General features: G+C 40.5%; 1 protein-coding gene across 3 annotated transcripts in view; it reads right to left on the reverse strand.

Moving 5' to 3' along the window:
• Window positions 1–4,967: 4,967 nt before the first annotated feature.
• Window positions 4,968–24,155, reverse strand: part of GLCE (glucuronic acid epimerase) — a 113,628-nt gene continuing 94,440 nt past the window's right edge. For all 3 annotated transcript variants that reach the window (XM_023255127.2, XM_023255129.2, XM_023255128.2), the window contains 3 exons: window positions 18,734–19,330; window positions 14,996–15,241; window positions 4,968–8,941 (listed from right to left, as the gene is read on the reverse strand). In XM_023255127.2, the coding sequence (XP_023110895.1) occupies window positions 7,917–8,941; window positions 14,996–15,241; window positions 18,734–19,316 (1,854 nt within the window). In that variant the 5' untranslated portion in view covers window positions 19,317–19,330 and the 3' untranslated portion in view covers window positions 4,968–7,916. The remainder of the gene's footprint in view (window positions 8,942–14,995; window positions 15,242–18,733; window positions 19,331–24,155) is intronic.

Genomic DNA, 24,155 nt, shown 5'->3' on the forward strand with positions numbered 1-24,155 from the left:
TGCTGAATCTGTTACTTGGCGGACGTGTGAGGGGCAGGGACTTCTTCCTCGTCATCGCATCCCTGCAGCCAGCGGGGTGCCTGGGAGCTTCGCTGTGACTCCTTCCAGATGTCTTCTGTGCAGCTGCGCGTGCACACACACACACACACACACACACACACTCTCGATTACATCCTACTCTATAACAGATACAGCTTTTGGAAGTCCATTAGGGAAAACAGTCAACGGCAGGAAGGTGTTGCAGAGAGGCCACAGAGGGGACCGTCATGCCGGGTCACCCCAAATCTAATGTAAACAGACAGTCTGGGGATGCCGAGGAAAGGGGGGCACATACCAAGGAGACTTGATGGCGAGAGAACCTCCTGTTTCTGGACTCTTCTAACCATGTCGTGGAGCACGTATCAATTTCAGCAGAGCTGACAGAGTCTGCGGATGAAATGGGCTAATTCTCTCACCTGTGGGGGAGCGCCGGGGCTCTCTCGTCCCTGGGAGGCCTGCAGCTCAGGTCGAGCACACTGTGCGGGGTGCAGTCAGGAGCGAGTGGAGATGGTGATGGCCTGAGGACCTCGAGGACGGCGCTTCCGAACATGGAACCTGGCTTCTGGACCTTGGTGTGTCAGAGAACCGAATGACCTCTGGCAAGCGGCTTTGCTTTACGTTTGTTTTCTCCACTGTACAGCTCGCATGATACCACTTCCCAAGATCGTCAAAAGAATTCTAAAGAACGTATACGGGGTCCTTCTGCAAAAGCCTGACTGCGGACACTTGGCCACTTTAGCTGTTGGTGTTGCCACTATCGCTTGGTCTTTGATTCTGGAAAAGGAGGGCTACCCAAGGCCTTCCAGAGCAAAGAGCATTCCAGGGTGTGACTCAGGGCCGGAATGGGATCTTGTCATCCTGTCTTCTGGCAGCGAGCACAGGCTTGGCGGGAAGGTGGTCAACAAGCGTTTCAGGGAAAGGCACTGTGTGACCTTGACCAAGTTATACAGTGTTCCATTTTCTCATCTCCTGCCAGGGATGAGCCAGGCTTTCACTCATGGCTGTGAGAGTTTGGGAAGCACCTGCAACAGTGTTTGTTCCCTATCCCTAAGCAAAGATGGTCAAGAAAGACCAATCAGAACCACAGTTTGCTGTACCCGGACAGTAAGAACTCAGATTTATTCAAGCACACAAGCAGTTGCCCAGGTAGTATCTTTCGGTGGGTGTTTCCAGATGGAGATAGTATCTCTCTCTCTTGCCTGCAGGAGTTGAGAAGATACACTCTCCTCCTGATTAACTTGCCATACCATTGACAGGACCGGAGAATCAGTTTGGGGCCTCCCACCCTATATTCAACTGAATTACAGAGATTTCATTTCACTGGTGTTAAAAAGGAAGGATGAAGTTAACAGGCGTTAAATTAAAATCATGCGCGTTTGCCAAGACACCCCCACCCCCACCGCGCCCCAGGGATTTCTTTCCTTCCTCTAGTCCCCAAAGAGAGGAATGCTCTTTACTAGATTTTCTAAACTGGAGTGGGGCGGCCCTCCTCGTCTCAGTGCTCTCACGGGGTGCAGATGAGAACAGAGTAGAACCCCAGGAAGGTACGAGCTCTTCCAGGGGGTGGGCTTGGGGTTGCCCCCTAATATCCTATCTAAACTGTGTGTTTGCCGTCAGGCTGCTCGCTTTCTGATCCTTCACAGGTGTTCTTTCTCCCCCTTTGGCTGTTCTCTTTGCCTCTGCGCCTCTCTGCTTTGCTTTGCAGCCCTGTCATTTCAAGAAATCCTTCTACTCCTGGAAAAAGATTAGCAAAATTACACAGTGTTGCTGCTACTTAACATTCAGGAAATGCGGCACGCGCGCGCGCACACACACGCTACCCATCATGCTTACCAGATGGCAAATGTAGCTCTTTTCACCAGAAAGTGAGCAGCGTTCAAATTCATCACCAATACAACATTTAAATTCACATCCATTTTCAATTTGACATCTTTAATGGGTTGGTATAATGAAAAGCAATATTTTATCCCAATATTGCTAACTATTTGTAGGTTACAATAATGCAGACTCGAGAGTAAAAAAAATTGTCATTAAACAAATCTTACGACTTGCAATTTTGATACACTCTGGATCTATTTATCTATTTTTGATCCCTCCGAGTTCTGTATTCGGAGAGGCTAACAGGAATGGCACTGGGTAGGAAGAATAAAAATTTAGTAGCTAATGTTGGGGTCTGTATATATATATATTTTTTTTTTTAATTTTTTTAACGTTTATTTATATTTGAGAGAGAGACAGACGCAAATGGGGGAGGCGCAGAGAGAGAGGGAGACACAGAATCCAAAGCAGGCTCCAGGCTCTGAGCTGTCAGCACAGAGCCTGATACGGGGCTCGAACTCATGAACCGTGAGATCATGACCTGAGCTGAAGTCAGATGCTTAACCGACTGAGCCACCCAGGCGTCCCTGGTCTGTACATTTTTTTAAATGCCACTGCTTAAGTTTAGTGGTGACAGTTTACTAGTTTATAAAAAACTTTAAGATTGATTAGTCTTATTAGACTGTATTCCCAAATAGTTGAGGTCCATGGGGTAGAGCAAGTTCCTTATGCTAACAGTGGCCAAGCCCACGAGCCCTGTCTCTGGAGTCTCAAGTGTAGATGTCTGCCCACCTACTGTTCCCCAAAGATCTCAGAGTTTTGGGTTTTAAGCTGGTTATCAACTAACTAAATGGCACCCCTGGCTAGTTCAGTTTCTCTGCACTGAAGAGTAAAAAGTAGTAAGGGGAGCCTGGGTGGCTCAGTCAGTTAAGCGTCTGACGTCAACTCAGATCATGATCTCACGGTCGTGGGTTTGAGCCCCGCATCAGGCTGTTGACAGCTGGGAGCCTGGAGCCTGGTTCAGATTCTGCGTCTGCCTCTCTCTCTCTCTGCCCCTCCGCTGCTTGCTCTCTCTCTCTCTCTCTCTCTCAAAGATAAACATTAAAATTAAAGAGTGAAGAGTGGTTTTTATGAACTGATCGTGTCCCCCTCTCCCCACCAAATCCACGCTGAACGCCTAGGACTTCAGATTGTGACTGCGTTTGGAGATAAGACCTTTAAAAAAGGTAATTAAGGTAAAGAGGTCATATGAATGGGGCCCTAATTCACTACGACTGGTGTCCTTATAAGAATAGGACACAGGGGGCGCCTGGGTGGCGCAGTCGGTTAAGCGTCCGACTTCAGCCAGGTCACGATCTCGCGGTCCGTGAGTTCGAGCCCCGCGTCAGGCTCTGGGCTGATGGCTTGGAGCCTGGAGCCTGTTTCCGATTCTGTGTCTCCCTCTCTCTCTGCCCCTCCCCCGTTCATGCTCTGTCTCTCTCTGTCCCAAAAATAAATAAACTTAAAAAAAAAAAAAAAAAAGAATAGGACACAGACAACACACAGGGGGGTGACCAGGTAGGGGCACAGCAAGGCAGCCATCTACAAGCCAAGGAAAGAGGCCTCAGAAGAAACCAAACCTATCGACACCTTAATTTTGAACTTTTAGCCTCCAGAGTTGTGAGAAAAGAAATTTCTGTTGCCTAAGCCACTAAGTCTGTGGTATTTTGTTATGGCAAACCTAGCAACCACAGTGGTCCGGACTGGGGGGTAATGTATGTAATGTAGAATTTACATTATACATTTCTCTGTAATGCAGACACTATGTTATTAACTAGGGCTTGTTATTCTAGGTAACAGAGGTCAAATCTGGCCAACCTAAGCAAGCACACATTAGGAATGCATCCTGAGGAGACAGCGGTATCTCACGGGACTGGAGAAACGCAGCGGGCCCCAGAAACGCACTGCATCCAGGGCCCGAAGCACTGACAAGATTCTGTTCTCATCTCTGCGTTTCACGATGTATCTACTTCGGTTTTCTAATCCATCCCAATTTCGGATTCCTGGGGCAGACATTCATGGGCCCAGCTTGAGGGACTCACCCCTGGTCTCACAGTCCTGGCTCGAGGCAGCAGGGTCACGTGGCACAGTGGCTGGCAGGGTCCCGCGGAGAAGGAGGCATTCTCAGGTCACACGAGCTCCTCAGACTGTGGAATAAGTCCTCTGGGGCTTGGAGGGTCTGTTCCCGCTCAAGGGCAATGGGGGAGGCGAACAGAAGAGGTTTAGTGTGCTAAAGCAGAATGGCCGATGGGCTAACAGTTTGGCTCTAAATAGCAAATCAAAGCAAGAGCAGCCTGAGCCCTCATCCAGACCAAGAACTGCTTGCAACCCGTGGCTGTCTCCCAACTGAGGATGAGAGAGAGAAAAAAGAGATGCCAAGGATGTGGAGTCGTAGCCTGTGCACCCATCAGCTAGAGAAGTTGCTTGGGGATCCACCGGTACTCCGTCACACAAACGGTGTGCAATGTGTCTAACCCAAAAGATAACGTGCAGGGAAACACAACATAAACCCGCAGGGAAACACAACATAAACCCGGGCTGGTCTCTAGTTTTACATGTATTGGGGAGGGTACATCATTACTGAGAAGAAGGGAGGGGCGGAGATTCAATACTGCTTATTGTTCTGGAGAAGAGGCAAGGAGAGAAAATACAGGAAGGACAAACTTTCAAATAAATATAAGTCAGACGAAATTGGTTACCAGCCTGAATCAGCATGGCAAAGGGCACCCTGATTTTGCTCATTGCCCTTCCCTCTTCTTCGACTCGGCACCGGGAACTGAAGCCCCCAGGGAGGCACTGTCTCCTCCACAACACCTTTCCTGACCAACCACAGAGCCTGGCAGTTTACTTTTCTGAAACTGTTCTGTGGACACCGTGTCCCCCTGTACAATAAACCTCCCAGGGGTAAGACCCACGGGACAGGCCCTTCCCCACTTTGTCTTAAAGGGCCCGATACACCTCTGATGAATATTTACTGCCTAGTTGTCACCGGTTGAACAGAAAATCCTCAGAAGTCCACTTGCTGGGCTCAAAAAATCTTAGATTAGAGAAGGAAGAAATCTCCAGAGATATTCCTTTTAAGATAAAAACTTTATTTTACAATTTTATAAAGCAGCTTTACATTAAGCACAAACAATCCATTTACTTTGTATAGAAACAAAATACCTTTCCATCTGCAAAAAATCCAGTTTTGCTGTATAGAAAACTAACATGTGCACATTGTGCTTAAATTGCCAAGTCTGTACAGCTTTACAAAGGACCGCCCTTCAGAAGGGCGTCCTGTAAACACTTTATTGCATATTTAACACATGGCATCTAACCCACATGGACAATGGAGGAGAAACAAGAAAAACAATTACAACAAGGATGAAAATAGCAGCTTTCAGTGAAAGTGTGCACACCCACAAAGAAAAGGCCTCTGCCACAGCTGGAAAGTTGTGCTTGTGTGTCACTTCTGTATTTGCTCACAGACACCGGGCGGTTTTTGGATGAAGCCTTTCTGTACAATAATCCTAAAGGGCCAAACTTGACCTTTACCTGGAAACTTTTGGCTGGTTTTACAACTGAAGTGGCAATAGATTTAATTTAACATCAGAGCTAACTCAAGATGAATGCAAAAAACAAAGACCCATTATCTTGGAACAAAGACAAATCAAAAGAAACAAAACAAAACTAAAATACCTTCCCCGTTCTTCTAAGCTGAGAACAAGTAAACAGTTCACATGGTTTAAAACCCTAGAAAACTCTGTAGGTGTTTCGGAACAAAAACGCAATCGATGGTCTTGGGCAGTGTTCCTCCACGTCTGCCCCGCAGATCACCTGCGTGAGAATTATCCGAATGCTTGTCAAAAATGCAGATTCCCATGCTTCACGGGCAGATTTAGTGAGTAACCGGCATCTGAATTTCAGGAAGCTCCCAGGCGATGCTGAGGCACCCTGAAGTTTGAGAACCACCGGTATATGCTGGCGGGGCTGTCGCAGGTTCAACTCATCCTCTTAGAAAATTCTGGGATCACGAGAAAAATCAAGTTGCTGTTGCAACGTGGAAGGCAGTGTGAAACCAACAGCAATGAAACAGCAATGCCATTTCTAGATCAAAATGTCTTTCCTTTTTCAGTGGAAAAGGACAGCCACATCGTTAAGGCACTGGTATCTGTCACGGAAGCGTACCATGCTGTTTTTGCTGATTCCCTTAGTCTGAAGTACCAGTATGCAAACACAAGGCAGAAGTCTGGACCGCTCTAGATAATAACAGAGCAGATGAAGTAAAAAGGGTTTCCAGATTGGAGAAAGTTTATTTTTTGAGCACTGAAATAAAAAAAAAAAAGAGGAGTCCAGGTATTTTTGTTGAGACATCTGATGTAGAACTACAAAAGTCAAATGCTAGGGGGAAACTGAGTAACCCGCAGCTCTTCTGTTGTGGGCAAAATAGAGTTGTGGCCACATAACTTGGGAGTTGAAGCTTACTTTTCCGTAATATCGTCTTCAGTGTAGATCTATATTGTTTTCTCGGCTCCTGCTCCCTTTGCCACTAATATATATACTTTGCCTTTATATTACACTCATACACATGTATACATTTTCTGACTTCTAAGTTGTGTTGGTAGGCTGAGTTCAATTTAAGATGCAGTATGTGGGCAAGTGCCCTCGTGGCTCTTGATGTGCATTTACTACAGGTCACAGACAAATTGCAATGTGTTTGTCAGACTCAGTCTCCTGAAAGTGTGGGGTCTCGTATTTCAATCTGTGTAAGTTACAGTAGTGATTTGGTGTTCGTCACACACTAAAACAAGAACAGCAAAATCAACCTCGCTTGATATTGACAATGCCGGAAGCCCTCTAGCAGACACTGCCCGGGGTGTGAGGGCTGTGAACCTATTTATGTGAGGTATGGTGGGATATAAAACCAAAAGAAAGGTCTGGTTACACACGTACAGCGCATGTGGTAGCATCTACCCAATAGCTGAAATAATTTAAAATTAAAATTGCAAAAGAAAAACACTGATGTGCAGAGTCAATGGTCTGGAAAGTTGACAACCAAGAATGACCTAAAAGAAGGGAAAAAACCTGCTATGGTTCTTGTGTATAATATCTGACAGAGTACGTTTCTTTACAGAGGGGAAAAAAACCCCTGGAAGGGCAGCGGGAGGGGACTAGCTCCTTAAAGAAAATTTCCCAAATGTCCCCCCAAAACAGATAAAACTCTCAAGTGTAGTCTGAAACGAAATACAGAATTCTAGACAGTGACAAAAAGAAAGCATCACAGGGGGAGTGGGGAGGGATAGACTGATTATCAAATCTTTACTGATTGTAGATCGAGTTTCATAAAACAGAGTAACATTTTTGTGATTTCTTGTGCAGTCAACAAGTTTCATTTTAGTTGTGCTTACATTATATAACTGTGAAGCCTGAACACTGGTTGTGTTTTTAATTTACATGTTTCAAGAAAACCATACATTCAAAATATTCTCCATATATAACAAATTCAACAAATGCAACACGAAATTTGCCCAGAAATTAATCTATAGAAAAGAAACATCATTTTAAAAAGTTGCACACAGTCCACTATTCAGGCTGCGAGTACACACTTACTGTATTACAGCACATAATTTTTTAAAGTTTGCTTCCAACATAAACATAAATAGTCACATTTTAAGAGAGGCCCATACTAAGTTTTCAGGTAAGCACTAGACAGCTGGCCACTAACAGCCACTTACCAGCGTCTTTCCCAAACCCAGAGGGATGGGACTATCTGTGGAACCGCAGAAGGTGATAAGCAAGGCAAAGTTAAACATCTTTGTTCAGCCATCGACCAACACTTTTCTGCTCCAAGGGCCACCGAGGTTTCAAAACACCCAACCCACAGAATGCAATGATCTCTGACGACTGGTTTCATTTATCACTTTGATGTAATCCACAAAAACCTAGTATACCACCTTTTAAAACGTGCCTATGCTCCGCTGACGTAGAGCCCATAGTTGTGTACGACAGAGGCTGAAAGACGATTTTGGTTCTGAGCTCTAGTTGTGCTTTGCCCTGCTGCCTTTAAGGTAGCTTTTCCACCTCTTGACAAACTCTTTGAAGATTGGGGACTCATCGATGGTGCTGAGTAGCTGCAGCTGATTGATGTGGGTGGTGTGGTAGTCCCAGCGGGCCAGGTTGGGGGCAATGCCAAGCATGAAGTGGCGGAGGTCATAGATGGTTCCTGACCCGGTGTCATACAAGGGGAGCATGGCTTTAAGGGATTCCATACCACGCTCATACAAGGACCTCGCTTCTTTCCCGAGTTTTTCCCCTGCAGTTTCTTTTAAGTCATACAGCCCAATTAAAGAATACATAAAGCCATTTAAAACGAAAGAGCTAGGTGTGGTGGGATATTCTTCATACCAGTCGTGTTTATTCATAAACACAGCCCTAACTCCATGCTGTTCTGACAGAAACTTGTAAGGGGCTGTTGCCCTTAAAGCTGAACTGAGGAATAAATGGTCTTTTGTTAATAGATAGGCCCTGACTAAGGTAGAAATGGCTTGCCCTTGGGCCATGGCCGAGTACCACCCTGGCTCTAAAGACTTGAACCCCTCCCCTAACTTACGGGTCACCATAATTGGCCAGCCACCTTTCTCATCCTGGTTCCTTACCAGCCAATCGCTGGCAGCGAAGAATGCAGCCATGTGGGCTGTGGTAGAGATGGTAATGTTGTCAAGGAATCCTTTCCCTTTTGCAATCAACCTAACCACCTTTTTGGGCATGATTTTGGTTGGCTTGACAGCTTTTGTGTTGGAAAGACCCACTCCTTTCCTGAGGTCAGTGACCAGGTCCCTGGTGACCGTGCTCCATGAAGTTCTAGGCCCAATGCCATAGTATATGTCTCTTTCTTTAAAAGCAATTAGCTGGGTATTTGAGACATAATGTACAGTGAAGAGCTGATTCTTTTCTGTGGTCTCTAGAACCACGGACACACTTCCATTTGTCAAGAACTTGAGGTCAAATGAAATAATAAAATCTTTTGTGTTCCCCAGTTGCAAGGATACACCTTCACTGGTTTCTGTAGGGGGAAAATATACCAACAAAGACTGGTTAGAATAAAAGCTCTTTGTATTAAAAATAAATCACAATTCATCCTTGATAACCACTAACCATACAAAATTAGCATTTCGATATTTTGGTTAACCATATCATCATCATCATCATCATCATCATCATCATCATCATTTTACTGAAGTAACCAAAAACAAATGATACAATTGATGAGCCCATCCATGATGCCTCATGAGTTTCAGGCCTGTCTAGTTTATGTTAGCAGGCTAAGAGCAAATGATTAAAGTGTTGTTGATCAAACTGCCTATTCTAGATCGAATGCTGGCTGATCGATAATCAATGGCTGCCCTAATATACCCATTCTATAAAGAGAAAAAAAATAGCCAAAATAGGCTTAGCACATAATATTGTGAGACGTTAGAAGAATGGCTGCACATGAATTGAAATTTTTTAATCTAATTAACATTTAGTAAGTATTTACTATGTTCTAAGTGCTTTACTAGTCGCTTTTTTTTTTAATGTTTTTATTTTATTTTTGAGAGAGAGAGACAGAGCGCAAGCAGGGGAGGGGCAGAGAGAGAGGGAGACACAGAATCGGAAGCAGGCTCCAGGCTCCAAGCTGTCAGCACAGAGCCCCATGTGGGGCTTGAACCCACAGACCGTGAGTTCATGACCTGAGCCCAAGTTGGACACTTAACCGACTGAGCCACCCAGGCGCCCCAGTGCTTTACTAGTCTTAACTCACTTAATCCTTGTAACAAGAATAGTGCTATTATTACTCTTACTTTATGGTTGACAAACTGAGACACAGGGAAGTTAAGTAACTTGCCTGATGTACAAAATGTGAAACTCAGGTTGCCTAGTTTGGCTTCACAATACACATTTTTTTTTTAAAGTTTATTTTTAAGTAATCTCTATGCCCAACATCGGGTTTAAAGTCACGACCCAGAGATCAAGAGTTGCTCACTCTGCCAACTGAACCAGTCAGGCTTCCCTTTACAATATACATTCTTAACTGCTGCTAACTGATGCTGAAAATGATAGGTTTGCTTCCAGATATCTGCTGGAGTTGTGAATAAAATTTCTGAAAATTAAGCAATGGGTTCATGTAGCCCACAAAAAGGGAGGGGAACTGGGGGAGGTCAAGGGGGAAGCATAGAATTAAAACCCCACAAAATCTTGTTTGAACTGTTACTCTACCACCTACTAGCTTTGAGATGTTCAAGACGATATAACTCTTTGAACCTCAGTTTCTTCGCATGTTAAATAATACTTTGCAAGGTAATTGTGAGGATTTAAAAAAAAAAGATAGTGGCTTGGAACAAAGTAAAAATTGATAGTGATTATCATTATTATTACTCTGAAGCCACTGGCCTTCAGAGGCTGATAAAACAGTAACAGCTGTTTTATCTGGCAAATCATCAAATAAGAGATTTCTCTTGCGTATCTACAGTACAATGACAGCTGACTCCCAAAAAGTTGCCTTGCTGAATATGGCTGGTCTAGATCTACCAAGGAAAGAAACAGAGCATATTAAAGAGCAGCAGCAACACGACCACCACCATTAGCAAAAATACACGTACTGTATATTTTATATATGAATTTACATTCCCATGTGTTATCTTACAGGATCTTTATAATAATCTGAGGCCGGCAGAGCGGGAATTACTACTTCCATTTCAGAAACAAAGATATGGAGGCTTTGCAAGGTTAAAAGGTTTGCTCAGAGCCAAATGCCAATTCGTGGTAGAGTAGGCACCAGAAACCAGGATTCCTGGACCCAAGATCAAAGACTATGAAAAAGAAATGGTATTGGAAATGGCATCCTCATGAGCATAATCGCTGGAAGAGTTATTTCTCTCAAAATAGCTACAGAATCAGATCTGCTTTGAGGAGTCCTTTGAAGAAATCTTCCGTATATCACCAGGGGCAAAGATGAAGTGTGGATTGATGATGGTGTATACAAGTGTAATTAGCCTGGAGAGCCCTAGCATGTGGAGCTGGCTGTTAAACTCTCCCAACACTGGACTCTACCAGTGTGGACATAATTGGTCCAGGGCTCTTAATTATTTCATTTGATGGAACAGACAATCATGGAAATTGTATAAGGAATGAGAACATCTTGATAGACTTACATGTCAAATGATGCTTTGAGTGACTTTTTTTTTTAACTTTATTTTTTATTTTTTAAAATTTACATCCAAATCAGTTAGCATCTAGTGCAACAATGATTTCAGGAGTAGATTCCTTAGTGCCCCTTACCCATTTAGCCCATCCCCCCTCCCACAACCCCTCCAGCAACCCTCAGTTTCTTCTCCATATTTATGAGTCTCTTCTGTTTTGTCCCCCTCCCAGTTTTTATATTATTTTTGTTTCCCTTCCTTTATGTTCATCTGTTTTGTCTCTTAAGAGTCTCGAGTAGTTCGAGCCCTGCATCGGGCTCTGTGCTGAAAGCTCGGAGCCTGGAGCCTGTTTCAGATTCTGTGTCTCCCTCTCTCTGATGCTCCCCTGTTCATGCTCTGTCTCTCTCTGTCTCAAAAGTAAATAAATGTTAAAAAAAAAAAAAAAAAAAAAGAGTCTCGAGTGACTTTTTAAAAAGGGATTTCAGAAGCATATTTCTAATAAAGATCCATTTTATCTGGAAAAATGTCAACATGCAATCTCTCTCTTTACTAGTTGTTTTCCTACATCTACGGTAAAATGGAATCTGATGCTCAATACAACATTCCCAAAACACTGCAGGATTCTGAATTGACTGACAAATCACTCAGGTTTAAATTATATTCAGCAGAGAAGACTGTCTTGAGTGCTTATTTTTTCATTCTTAGGGTAATGCCTCATTAATAAGACAATATTATTAAGTATGACCAATTCATTCTCATGAAACTGAGTAACAGTGATCCATCTTTAGAAGTCCAAATGGGGGGCTCCTGGGTGGCTCAGTTGGTTAAGTGACTGACTTTGGCTTGGGTCATGATCTCACGATTTGTGGGTTCAAGCCCTGCATCGGATTCTGTGCTGACGGCTCAGAGCCTGGAGCCTGTTTCTGATTGTGTCTCCTTCTCTCTCTGCCCCTCCCCCACTTGCACTCTCTTTCTCAAAAATAATAGATAAAAACTTTTAAAATTTAAAAAGTCCAAAATGGGAGGAAGCTGAAGAATTATCTATTTTCCTCCCAGAATTTCCTTCTTTCACTTTATCAATACAAATCTAATGAAATGATATGGGCAAAATTACCTGATGTTTCACTATAACAGATTAGTTGATGTCATGGGATATAACCTTTAAAAAAAAAAGACTATTTTCCTAAAACGCTATCACCACCAGAGGGAGCTACTGAGCCACACAGAAGAAGAGAAGAAGTCCCAATTCCCAACACAAATCAATCAAACAAAAAATGGTAGTCTTTACAACAATCTTCCAAGTCTTTTAATTCCCAATTTATAGACATACAGAGTGGTTACATAACCTGTCAACACCACTCGGAAGGATCCAAATGGTAGCAAAAGGGATGTGAGTGTGGTTGTGGCAACCACTCTGGAAATACAGCAGGCGAGGTCTGAGCTCTACTGAAGGTATTCTGTATCTAGAGATGCCTACTTTCAATCTATTAGTAGAAAGTTCTGGGTTTCCCATATTTTGAAATCCATACTCGTCCTCTCTCTGAGCAGTTAAGCCTAGGAGTTACTATAAGTGTTTATTCTTGGTGTATGTGTCCTTTAGGCCAAAAAAGGATGATAAACACTTAAGAACAGTCTTTAAATCAATGTTGTCACATACAACACAAACCATCATCATTCATTCATTTTAATCCACAGACTTACTAAGCTCAGTGAGAAGAGGCCCTCCCTACTCAGAACCTTGAGGAACAGTGAGAGATAAGGGCCAGGCAGAACAGGAGACGCTCACAAGAAGTCTGAGAAAGAATGGCTGCACAGAGAGAGGGGAGAAAGTGAGGTCATGCAAATGAAGTGAAGAAAGTACATCAGGAAAGGGAAAGCTAATTTAATTTAAAGGAGTATGACAGGTATAAAGTTTCAGTTCATTCAATTTTAAAATTAGGAAGAGGAACTCAAACATTATTCAACAAACAAAACAATAAAATATGATGTAGACCCATGTTCTGGTTCTTTCTTCTAGAGGATTTTATTTCCTTTCAAGGAAAAAAATTAAAGGCCCCAAAAGAAAAACTAAAAGGCCAACAGCATTCAGCCCCTGGTCCTCTGAGACTCACCTCATTGAGGCCAATGTTTCTATACACAAGTTCCAAATTCTTCTCAACAGGGATTCTCTGAATTTATCCCCCAGGAGGTCTATACCCTCTGAAAAGCCTCATCTCCCATCCTGCGCTTCAAATACAACAGTCTCACTGCTTTGATTTCCTTCTCCCGTGCTGAGCAACAACTTCCATGTAACCCAACTCACTTGCCCTCATAACCTAGATCAAATACACCTCCACGCATGCCCAAGATAGCAAAACAAGGGCCCCATTCCCAGTTAGCACACTCCACCAACAAGGAGTTCCAACTGTGAGTAGCTTGTGTGCCACTGACAGAGTGACCGTCCCAGAGTTCTCTCCCCCATATACTGAAAACCACCTTAGAAAGCAGTTCTATCTCTAGCTACGGGCTGCAGAATGAAGAGCTGACGTGAGGGTCCCTCACACAGTATGAGGAGACTTATCTTTTGTATCACCCGGGGCATCCAAAATGAGCAATGAAATCTACTGCTGTAAATAGAATAGAGTTCAAAAGAGCACTCTAGACAACTTCTCAACATTTGAGATCAAGATGAGAGCTGTTTCTCACCCTAATCCAGACAACATTATTAATTAGTGCAAAAGTAAGTTCCTTGGGTACATACAAAAACAAATGTCCTTTTGCTTAGTCTAATCATTTCCTGCTACAATAACCTCTTTGGTATCACAAGCTACTAAATACTCTTGAACATCTCCTTGTACTTTCTCACCAGTCAAGCCTGTGGTTTTACAATAAGCAGAGATGCTCTGTGTACTGGAATATCACAGAATACCATAGGAGAAAAGAAGTTCTAGTCACAATAAAAACTAAAGGTCATTCATTATTTGCACTGCATTAAGCACTCATAAATCCATTACTTAAGGTCATCTAGAATGAGTAGATTTGTATTGTGGCTTTCAAGGTCTGTGAATTACACAGTCATCAATAAAGGACAAGGAGAGAATACAGAAGAGGTCTTATAACCTTTTCTCTCGTTTTATTTACCGACTGCAAGGTTGGTGGGAGGGGGGAATCAGTTCTGTTCTTGACAACATTTCCCCCATAGAGAATTAAGCCTGAGGTGCTAACTGAAATTATTTCATTGTCTTTTTAAGTAATCGACTCATTAATTCTCATGGATATTGATTAGAGGAGAAAAATACATTACATCCTAATTAATGAGACTGTCTTACTAAAAGGGGAAATGTTGCATAAAGTTAATTTGATTTTATAAATGATTTTATTAATGAAATGGTTTTATATGAAGTTTGAGACAATCTAGTACATTAACAAAACTCAATACGAGAAGCAGGCCTGGTTGCTAATGCTATAATATTTTGAAGAAAAAAAAAAAACAAAAAAAACACAAAAAAAAACCATGCTGGTAAAAACCAGACAAAGGAAAGGATGGCTCTCTATAAAGAAAAATTTCTACCTTAATGCAAAACAGTTTAAAAGTTAAAGAATAAATGCTGCACTGAAATACTAAAATAAACCAATGAGGGTCATTCCTATGGGACATAGATCCCTGGAAGGAGACACATACCATGTAGCCATGTAGTAACCTGGATCTTAATATTCAATCTATGGCTTGGTTTTCCACGCAGTTTTTTTTTTTTTTTTTTTTTTTTTTAATAACCTTGAGTTTTTAGCTGTTCTTTTTCTAGGGATTTCACTTGGGTGACACCATGTTTCTTTATATAGATACAATATAAAGGGTCTGCTAATGTGCTTTTTAAAACCATAAGAGCAATTTTAAAGGAGTTATCAGGTACCATAAATCAACATAAAATTAGCAGACACATATAATAATCATCACTTACCTGGAGTAATGAACTGCTTAACATTGGTGAATCTAGACTTATCAGCCACACTAGCCATAAAGCAGCCCTTTGGCACAGTCCAGTCATTCGGCTTGCTGTTTCTGTCTCTGTCTTCTGCTGTTTCATATACCTCTACGTGAGGGGGTTTCTCAGTTAGATTCTTGCTGTAATGACTCAACCCATATTGTGCAATCTGGATTGGGTAGAAATAGCCTTGAGGTCCCCATTGTGTAGATAAAGGTACACCTACAAAATAGAGAAACTAAATAAATAACCACATCTGGACATTTCCAAGCGTATTCTGAACAACGCTCTCCACTGCTTTACCTCTGGGGCACGTTATAGGGTTATCTGCAGCTTTAAAGCTTTGGTATTACGCTACTTTCATAATGATTAAAAACTAGTAATGAGGCAATCAGACATGAAAAACAAAATTGAGGCTTATTCACTCTTGGTCAGTATTTGACAGACAGCAATGCAGTGTGGTAGAAAATCCTTTAAGAACTGATGTTTTACAGAGCTACAGACGTCCCGTTTTCAAAACCCCGTTTCATACATTCATATTTTGTACAATTTAAATACATGTAGATAATGTTACCACAGGTTTATCCTAAAATATTAACTCTGAAATTTTCTTACATGTTTGTACTTCACATTCAAGTTAGTAACCTACTCCTCTCTCTCTCCAGTGTTAAGATGTGGTCTAACTATATCAGCTGATGGTTAAAGTATTTGCTTAAGGAGCCGGGTATGACCAGGCAACTTCAAGTATAAACGCAGTTTGCAATTCTTCTTCATATCCGGCATGTCAAAATGTGACTCTTGAGAATGAGGCGTGTTTTTTAAATGAGTTAAAGTTGTATATCTAACTAGAGATTTCTGACATAATTCATTAATGGATGATCTCTTGTAAAGTTCTAAGCAAAACTTTGAAATGTTTATTAGTGTTTATTTTAGTAATTCTACATGGGGAATACAATAATGCCACATTGCACAGAATATTGTATTGCTGCATCATGGTCTATGTGTTTAGAAATAAACTCCTTTCTGTAGTTCTAAAATAATTTGATCAACATCAGATGGACATAGCAGAAACCAAGAACCTACAAAACTGTATGTGTGATGTAGTTTCAAAACAGTTTAAGGAATTAGGAACTATAAGGGCTAAGAAACCTAAGTACAGATATGCTTTTAATATAAAGACTGCATCATGAATTGGTGGGGACAAGAGATTATTCAATACATGTGAGGGGAAGAGCCTGAAATTATACCCTGACTTTGTACCATTTACCAAAATATAAATCAATTAAGCTGGCCTAAAAAGCTTAATGTAAAAAACCAAAACCCTAATAAAACTATTAAGAGAAAATACAGATGAACAGCTGACCACAATGTGGCAATGACTTTCTAACCATAAAAGTAAAAAAAAAAGTCTGTAAGTTTAGTAAATGAAACTAAAAACTTCCAAAACTGACAAATCATAAGTAAAATGAAAGATAACCAAATTGAAGAAAATATCTTTAATAAGTGTAACAAAGTATTATTAACCTTACTATATATATAAAAGTTCACATAAATATTTTAAAAGCCCACTTAATTACATTAGAGAAAGAGGGCAACAACATGAAGATCATTTTATAATGATTGAAAGCATATGAAAAAGATATCTGACCTCACTAATTGCTATAGAAAGCAAATCATGAGATCCTTTGTAAACAACAGATTAAAAAAAGAAAAACCAATGTTCCTTGGGGCCCCTGGGTGGCTCAGTCAGTTAAGCATCTGACTTTGGCTCGGGTCATGATCTCACGGTTCGTGAGTTCAAGCCCCACACTGGGCTCTGTGCTGACGGCTCAGAGCCTAGAGCCTGCTTCAGATTCTCTCTCTCCCTCTCTCTCTCTCTCTCTCTCTGTCTCTCTCTCTGTCTCTCTCTCTCTCTGCCCCTCCCCCGCTCACACTCTGTCTCTCTCTCTCACAAATAAACATTAAGAAATTAAACAAACAAAAAAACAATGTTCCTTACAGAAAAACAATAAAAACAAAAAACGATGTTCCACGATGTCAAGAGCTGGGTGACAAGTGTGCCCTCACACTCTGCTACTGGAAACATGAGTAGTTCAACCTTTTTTGGAAAGCAGTGTGACTAAATAGATCAACTTCTATTATTTGAATGACAGTTTATTTCCTAGGAAACTACTCTTAGAATATCATAAAAACAGCAAATGATTAACTATAAATATCTATACCATTATGTATAAAAGCAAAAAAAGCTGGAAATGACCTAAGTGGCCAACTAAGGAGAAAGGCTGAATACATTACACATATCATGGCATATTCTTACTATGAATAGTAGTTGTTAAAATGTTCGGTAACTATTTAATAACAAGGGGTGAATAATCAATATATTTTAGATGAAAAAAGGAGAATATAAAATTGACTACACAGTATGATCTCAATTTATTTAAAAAAACAACAAAAAGATCGGGAAAACACATCAAAATATTAACAGCGGTTATGGGTGCTTTTTACTTTTTCTTTAGCATCCAAACATCTATTAATTTTATACATTTTGCCTAATTTACATGAAAAGGTTTGACGATGGGTATCTCTGAAATCTCTAAGAAAACATTACCACCCTGGACACTGTATGGTTAAGTATCATTACAACTATGTTAAAACACAGACCTAGGTACAAAGACCTCCAGAGAATATACAAAATGGTAATAATTATCTCGAAGTGGTATCAATATAAGTGAATTTGGCCCTTCCCTCTTCTGAACATTAGGTAAAGATATCATAAAAAACTTAAAATATTGTATTAAAATCACTTTTTAATAGAATGAAGAAAATAAAATAAAACTAAGCAAAGCCATCTGAAAACACACTAAGTTCTTTCCTCGGGTTAAATGATGTATTTTAAAGTCAAGTTCAATTTGGCTTTCAGATCCATCTTAGGTTTGAAATACAAATTCCAAAATGTACTAATGACACTCATAACGAGCTCCTACTGCTTCAGGTTTTAAAGACAATATGTAGGGGCGCCTGGGTGGCGCAGTCGGTTAAGCCTCCGACTTCAGCCAGGTCACGATCTCGCGGTCCGTGAGTTCGAGCCCCGCGTCAGGCTCTGGGCTGATGGCTCAGAGCCTGGAGCCTGTTTCCGATTCTGTGTCTCCCTCTCTCTCTGCCCCTTCCCCATTCATGCTCTGCCTCTCTCTGTCCCAAAAATAAATAAAATGTTGAAAAAAAAAATTAAAAAAAAAAAAAAAAAGACAATATGCAATAGACTATAGGAGTGTAGCATAAAAGTTCCGAGAAAATGGTGTCTTGTTCTGAGGACTTTAAACCTCCATCCAGAGATGATACCTGGCTAATCTGGTAGCAAGACTGCATTGGTACACAGGTCTATTGGTCTCCTCTCATAGGGCACTAACTGCATATTTTAATGCAACATTTTTGGAGATGCTGTGCCTTTACTTTAAAGGTGATAATTTTAGATTCTGAGGCGGGTTCGTGGAATAATCCTATTTGATCAGGTATCATCTTGCAGCCCCCATATCACATCATCTAGAATGATGCCTCAGGTTTAGACTTAACCCGGTCCTCCTTGCTAAGTCAGAGTGATGAATGGTCTCCTGACAGTAAGCTATGTATGTACTTGCTATATAATTAACACCTACAATTTCTTATTCCTCAACACAATCAAGATAGAAAAAGGCAGTGGAGCAGACAGATACCAACCTTCAACTCCACTTATGCACTTGACTCTGTCTCGGACTTCCACATTGTAGCCTTCAAAGGACATAAACACGCCATCAGGGTGATAAGGGGCTCTCTGTGCATAGACTTTGGAATAGCTATGAGAGAATTCAAACCGATCGTAGCCATCATACTGAACCACCTTTCCATATACGTCAAAATATTTCTCTACCCAAGTGAATGGAAGAAAGACTTCATTCCCCTCTCTTCTCCCTTTAATTGTGTGTTCATCATTTATGAGACAGTCAATTTCTTCGTATTTGAGCCCTAACACCTTGCTTCCCCCATTGCTGTTGAAGCTCCCAACAACAGGGGGTGCTTTCTGCTGTTCCTGAGGGAATGCCTCCTCAGACTGCTTGGCCATGTGGTTCACATAGTTGTTACTCTCAGATGCTGCTGCTCTTTTTTCTAATCCATCCACTCTGAAGCCACTACTCAAGTGCCGTGGAAACTGGATCGCTTTATCGCTGGAACATTTATTCCACAAAAGTACCGTGACCAAAGTGAAGAGTGTGCAGATGATAATCAAAGTCTTATAGTTGACCCGAGCTGCCAAGCAACGCATATTTCAGACCATACCTATGGAGGCAAGAAGAAAAATTCATGCAAAGCTGTACCGCAGACATTTCATAGGATAAGGTTTTCCTTATTTTTTTTTTATATTGAACCACATTAGGGCAATTTTATTCACTGCAGTAATCTGATCAGATTTAAAATGACTAACTCAAACTTCTCAGCAGAGACCAAGAAAAGGCAAGAGGAGCTTCCCCCTCTTAAAATACTTAGCATGATCCTCTAAAGTAGAGATTCTCAAACTTTTCTGTTTGTGGCTCTCTTGGTATCTTACTAATTGTTTCAAAGTCCCTAGGCCAAAAGAAATACCTGACAGTTCCATTTATTAAGTCCTTGGGCCCAAATAACTTAATACATTATTTTGTCTCAACAAGTTAGTAGCTGTCGGAAAAAACACAGTGGCTTTTGTAAAGGTAAACACTGATATCCATGCTGCCAAACCCAACAGTGAATTTTCGGTGCCCCTCCTACTTGCTCTCTCGGCAGCATGAATAGTCAATGACTCTTTCCTACTGGAAACACTGTCTTCTCATGGCTTCCGGGGCACCATCCTCTCATGGATTTCCTTGTACACCACTGGCTGCTCCTCCTCAGTCATCTCTGACCATTCTTTCTCATCTCCCTGAACCGTAAGTGTTAGCGTGCCTTAGGGTCTCAGGCCTCATACCTCTTCTTGACCTCTATTCACTCCTAGGCGATCTCACCCAGTCCCATGGCTTTAAATACACTTTATATGCTAACTACTTTCACAATTTCCTCTCTAAGCCAGAACTTTCTCCAGAACTGCAGGCACATACATCTCAGTACCAATCCAAGTAGCTGACATCTTTACTTGGAGACCAAATGAACTTTTGAAACACCCCAAACTTAACTCCTCATCTTTCCCCCCATCTGTTTCTCTTTTCCTATTGCTCAGGCCAGAAACCTCTACTCCTTTCTTGCTCACCCCATATCCAATCAGTCAGGAAATGCTGTTGGCTTCCTACAGCCCTGAGTATATTAGAGTTCCTTTCTGGTTAAGTTCTCTCTGATTAGCTCTATTTTCTCCAGTAGCAATTTTTCTGGTTATTTTCGTCTTTCATGCCATCAGTTTTCCTCACATGCCTGGTGATCTTTGGTTACTCATTCGCATTTACATCTGAATGATTCATTTTAGCCAACACAGATTTCCTCTATCATTGTGAAGATGGTTTGATTTCTGGTCGGACTGCTCTCCTGAGGAGGGCTCTGTGTGGGGTAGGTACAGGCTGACTGGCAGTGTTCCTTTAGGATGCATGGGTGGGGACCAGCAGACCTGCTAAATACCAGAATAAAGATGGCTTTTTTCCCCTTTTGTTCTGGAGATATAACTTGTACCTTAAAAGCCTTAGCTTTTCCCAATTTCTCTAAACAAAATCTGTTTGATGTCTTGCCTGGGGTTTGTGTCTGCTATCAATAGTCTAAGTGCAGGGAGGAGAGCGGTAAGGAGAAATGAGAGCCTTCTAGTACTCGAGCAGAGACCCAGAAATCTGTTCAATTAACACTCTTTGGTAGCCTTCCTATTTATTGTTACTGGCTTCTTCATTTCTTATTTCTATACATTTTATTTCAGTAGGGCATCAAGAGGGAAAGTAGGCAAAGACAGGGTTTTGGTCCATCTTGGAAATCACACACAGAGTTAAGAGCCAGAATCCAGTAACACTTTATCATCCACATTATTACTATTAGAAAATGTACTGAATGCTAAAAAACCAAAGCGTGGTACAAGCGAACCTTTAGAAGTCATATATTTACAAAGGATTTCCTTGTATTATAGTACCAGCAAACCAACACACTAAATGGCGTTTATTTTTAAAAAGAAGTCCTTTGTTAAAAACACTTATGTGTCAACATTTCAATCATCTGTCAGCTCTACCTAACATTTAGACCAATTAAAATAGAAATATACAGATTTTATCCCATCTTTGAGAAGTGCCCCTTTCTTCACGACTCAAATGAGAGTAAACCCGCCTATGGAAGTAAGCTACCATTATAATGAGATGCATCATGGGAAAATATGGAAAAAATAAAAATAAAAAACTTTCAATAATCTTTATGCAGAGATTTTGTTATCTGATCCCATTCTTTAACAAAAGCAGTGAGGGCTTCTTAGAGAAACGGATGATTCCAGGTGTAGGTCCTTGTCATGCCAGAAAATAAAGAAAACTTAAAAGTATCAATGGGTTCATAATCCAGGGGATCAAAAAAAAAGCAGTAGGAGAAAGATAAAATGAGATTGGAAACACCGATAATGTTGAAACTGAAAGATGTGTTGAAGGTTCACTACATTATTCTCTATACTTTCGTTTGTTTGAACATTTCTGTTAAAGAAAAAGAATAGTATCATAGCAAAAAATACAAGACAAGACTCACCCTGAAAGGTCCCTTTCCCCATTAGTCAAAGCTGTGAAAATTATGACTGATCATAACTGAAACACACTGAAACCAGAAAAATCTGAGCCTACAATGACACTCAAAAAGGAGAAAGCCAGAAAAAAACACTAATGTCATCTTCTGACTGGGCTGGTGCAAACTGGTAACTAAATGAAAGAATTTATTTATCTATCTGGCCTTGTAAGAGAAGAAGTCAGTAGCCCCAGATAATAAAGAATTCTGTTACAGATAAAGGGTGGCTAATGATGTAGAAGAAAATTTTTTAAAACATCAGAAAATTTGCATTGTGATCCCTCACAAAATTTACTAATTTAGACAAGTATTATATTCAGGTATATGTTTGACAGGAACCTAGTGATTCATATTACTCAAGGTAACACCAAATACATTATTTTCTAGTAGCAAGAGGAAAAAGTTGAGACTCTACAATGAGGGCATCAGATTCATTACCCTAATTCAGTACTCAAATGCAGTCTCATTAATGCTGACTCATCCAGATACTGTGGCTTTTGATGAGTTAAAAGAAAAAGTAAATAACCTATTATATATCCCAGCTAAAAATGTTTAACATGATCTCTAGGCTTTACAATTTGACTTGTAACTAATAGGATATACAAGAGACAGAGGAACAAATTAAATGCAGATGCAACCAGACAAATCTAGAAGGCAAGATGTCCTGCAGGAGAGCTGGCCCTGTCCCTTTAATAAGCCAGTGGTATGAAAAGAAAAAGGGGACTAGGTCAAATTTTTTGGGATATGACAACCAGATGTGAGACACAGTCCCTCCCTGGGAAATCAGACTGTGGACTTGATAAGACATGAAGACAGAAGAACATACAGAGATTGTAAATTGGAAAAAGGAGGTTACAAATAGCACACACAGAATGATCTCACTTTAGTAAACAATGCATACATAGGTCTTTATTTTCTCATTTCCCATGAATATATTTACTGGTTTTTTTTTAAAGCATTAAAATAGAAAATTAAGGTCAAAACCACTTTTGTTAAAATATTAAAGTAAATCTAAAATTTAACTTTAAAAATGTCTACAAATAAACAGTTTTCGAAATAGGCATGGACGTCTCTTCAGGCGAGAGGGGAAATATGGGAAAAAGAAGGAAGACGGAAAACAAGAAAACCCTGAGTACCGACATGCACTATTTATTAACTACTAAATAGATTAACCTAAAGGTAAACATGATGATTTTATTATAGTGTTGTTCAGATTATAGAAAACTAAGCAGAAACTTCAAAATTTCAGAAAGTATACTGCACTGACATTTTGCTAGTGCAGTAACAACGGTACTTGTAACAGCCCAAACCAGGGTTTTCTGCTGACTGTTGATAAGCTTCCTACTTACTTTAAAGCTTTTGCCACATCTATAAACCAGATTAACCTTTCAAGTTAAAAAAAGAAAAAAAAGTTTTAAACAAATCAATAAATTCCAAAACCTTGAAACCTCATCTACTGCAGGTCCTAAAGATTTATTTCATTAGAAACATTATCCAATAAAAATTGGTTTTAGTACCTTTGGAGATCTAAAACAGAAAACAACATTCAGTAAGCATCATAAAGAAACGGGAATAATTTCTCTGCAGAAATGGTTAAAAATTAGGGAAAACAAAATATGACTTAGTTTTCCTTTGGGAAAGCAAATTGTTCTCTTCTAAAACGATTTGCAATTCTAAGAACTCTTGTGTGATACTTTACTGAAATTAAATTCATTTTTCTAACTGAATATTTCAAGTAACCAAGTCATTCAGTAAACATTAAATCATGGATATCACCATGAGTTTTTAAAATATGAAGGTCGTATTTCAGATAAGAACATTTAAATAAATTTGTAGAAGATTTCATTGAAAGAAATTTTCTTCCTCTGAATAATGCAGACCAAGGCTTGCCTGATCATTATTTTCTCTTATTTACTCACATACCTAACAATTTGTATTTCTCTGGTACCAAGTAAATAGGAAGAAAAGTAGTTGTGCAATATATAAACTAACTGACTTGTTCAATCAGCATCTGTTCAGCACCTACTATGTAGCAGGTGAGGCACTACTTCTGTCCCTAAAAGCCAGATTACTGGGAGATATGTGCACAAAAACGACAATGCTGAGATACCAACCGAAAAAAGTTACACAGGATCCTACACAGAGGAGGAGGCCTGTAATTCTCCCTTAATGTTTTAAGGTGTTAAGGAAAGCTTTAAGGTGGAATGAATAGAATACTGACAACTAAGCATACTCCCAGATCAAGTACCTGAACTTGCCATGCCCTCTGCCTGGCACCGTTTCCCCAGATATCATTTGGCTTGCTCCCTTACTTCTTCAGGTCACTGCTTAAGTGTTAATGTATCAGAGAGGGCTTCCCTGACCACCTTATCTAAAACAGCACTTCTTACCCCAACATTCTCTAGGT

The sequence above is a fragment of the Felis catus genome, chromosome B3, assembly GCF_018350175.1.
Source record: "Felis catus isolate Fca126 chromosome B3, F.catus_Fca126_mat1.0, whole genome shotgun sequence".
In the NCBI taxonomy this organism is placed as follows: Eukaryota; Metazoa; Chordata; class Mammalia; order Carnivora; family Felidae; genus Felis; species Felis catus.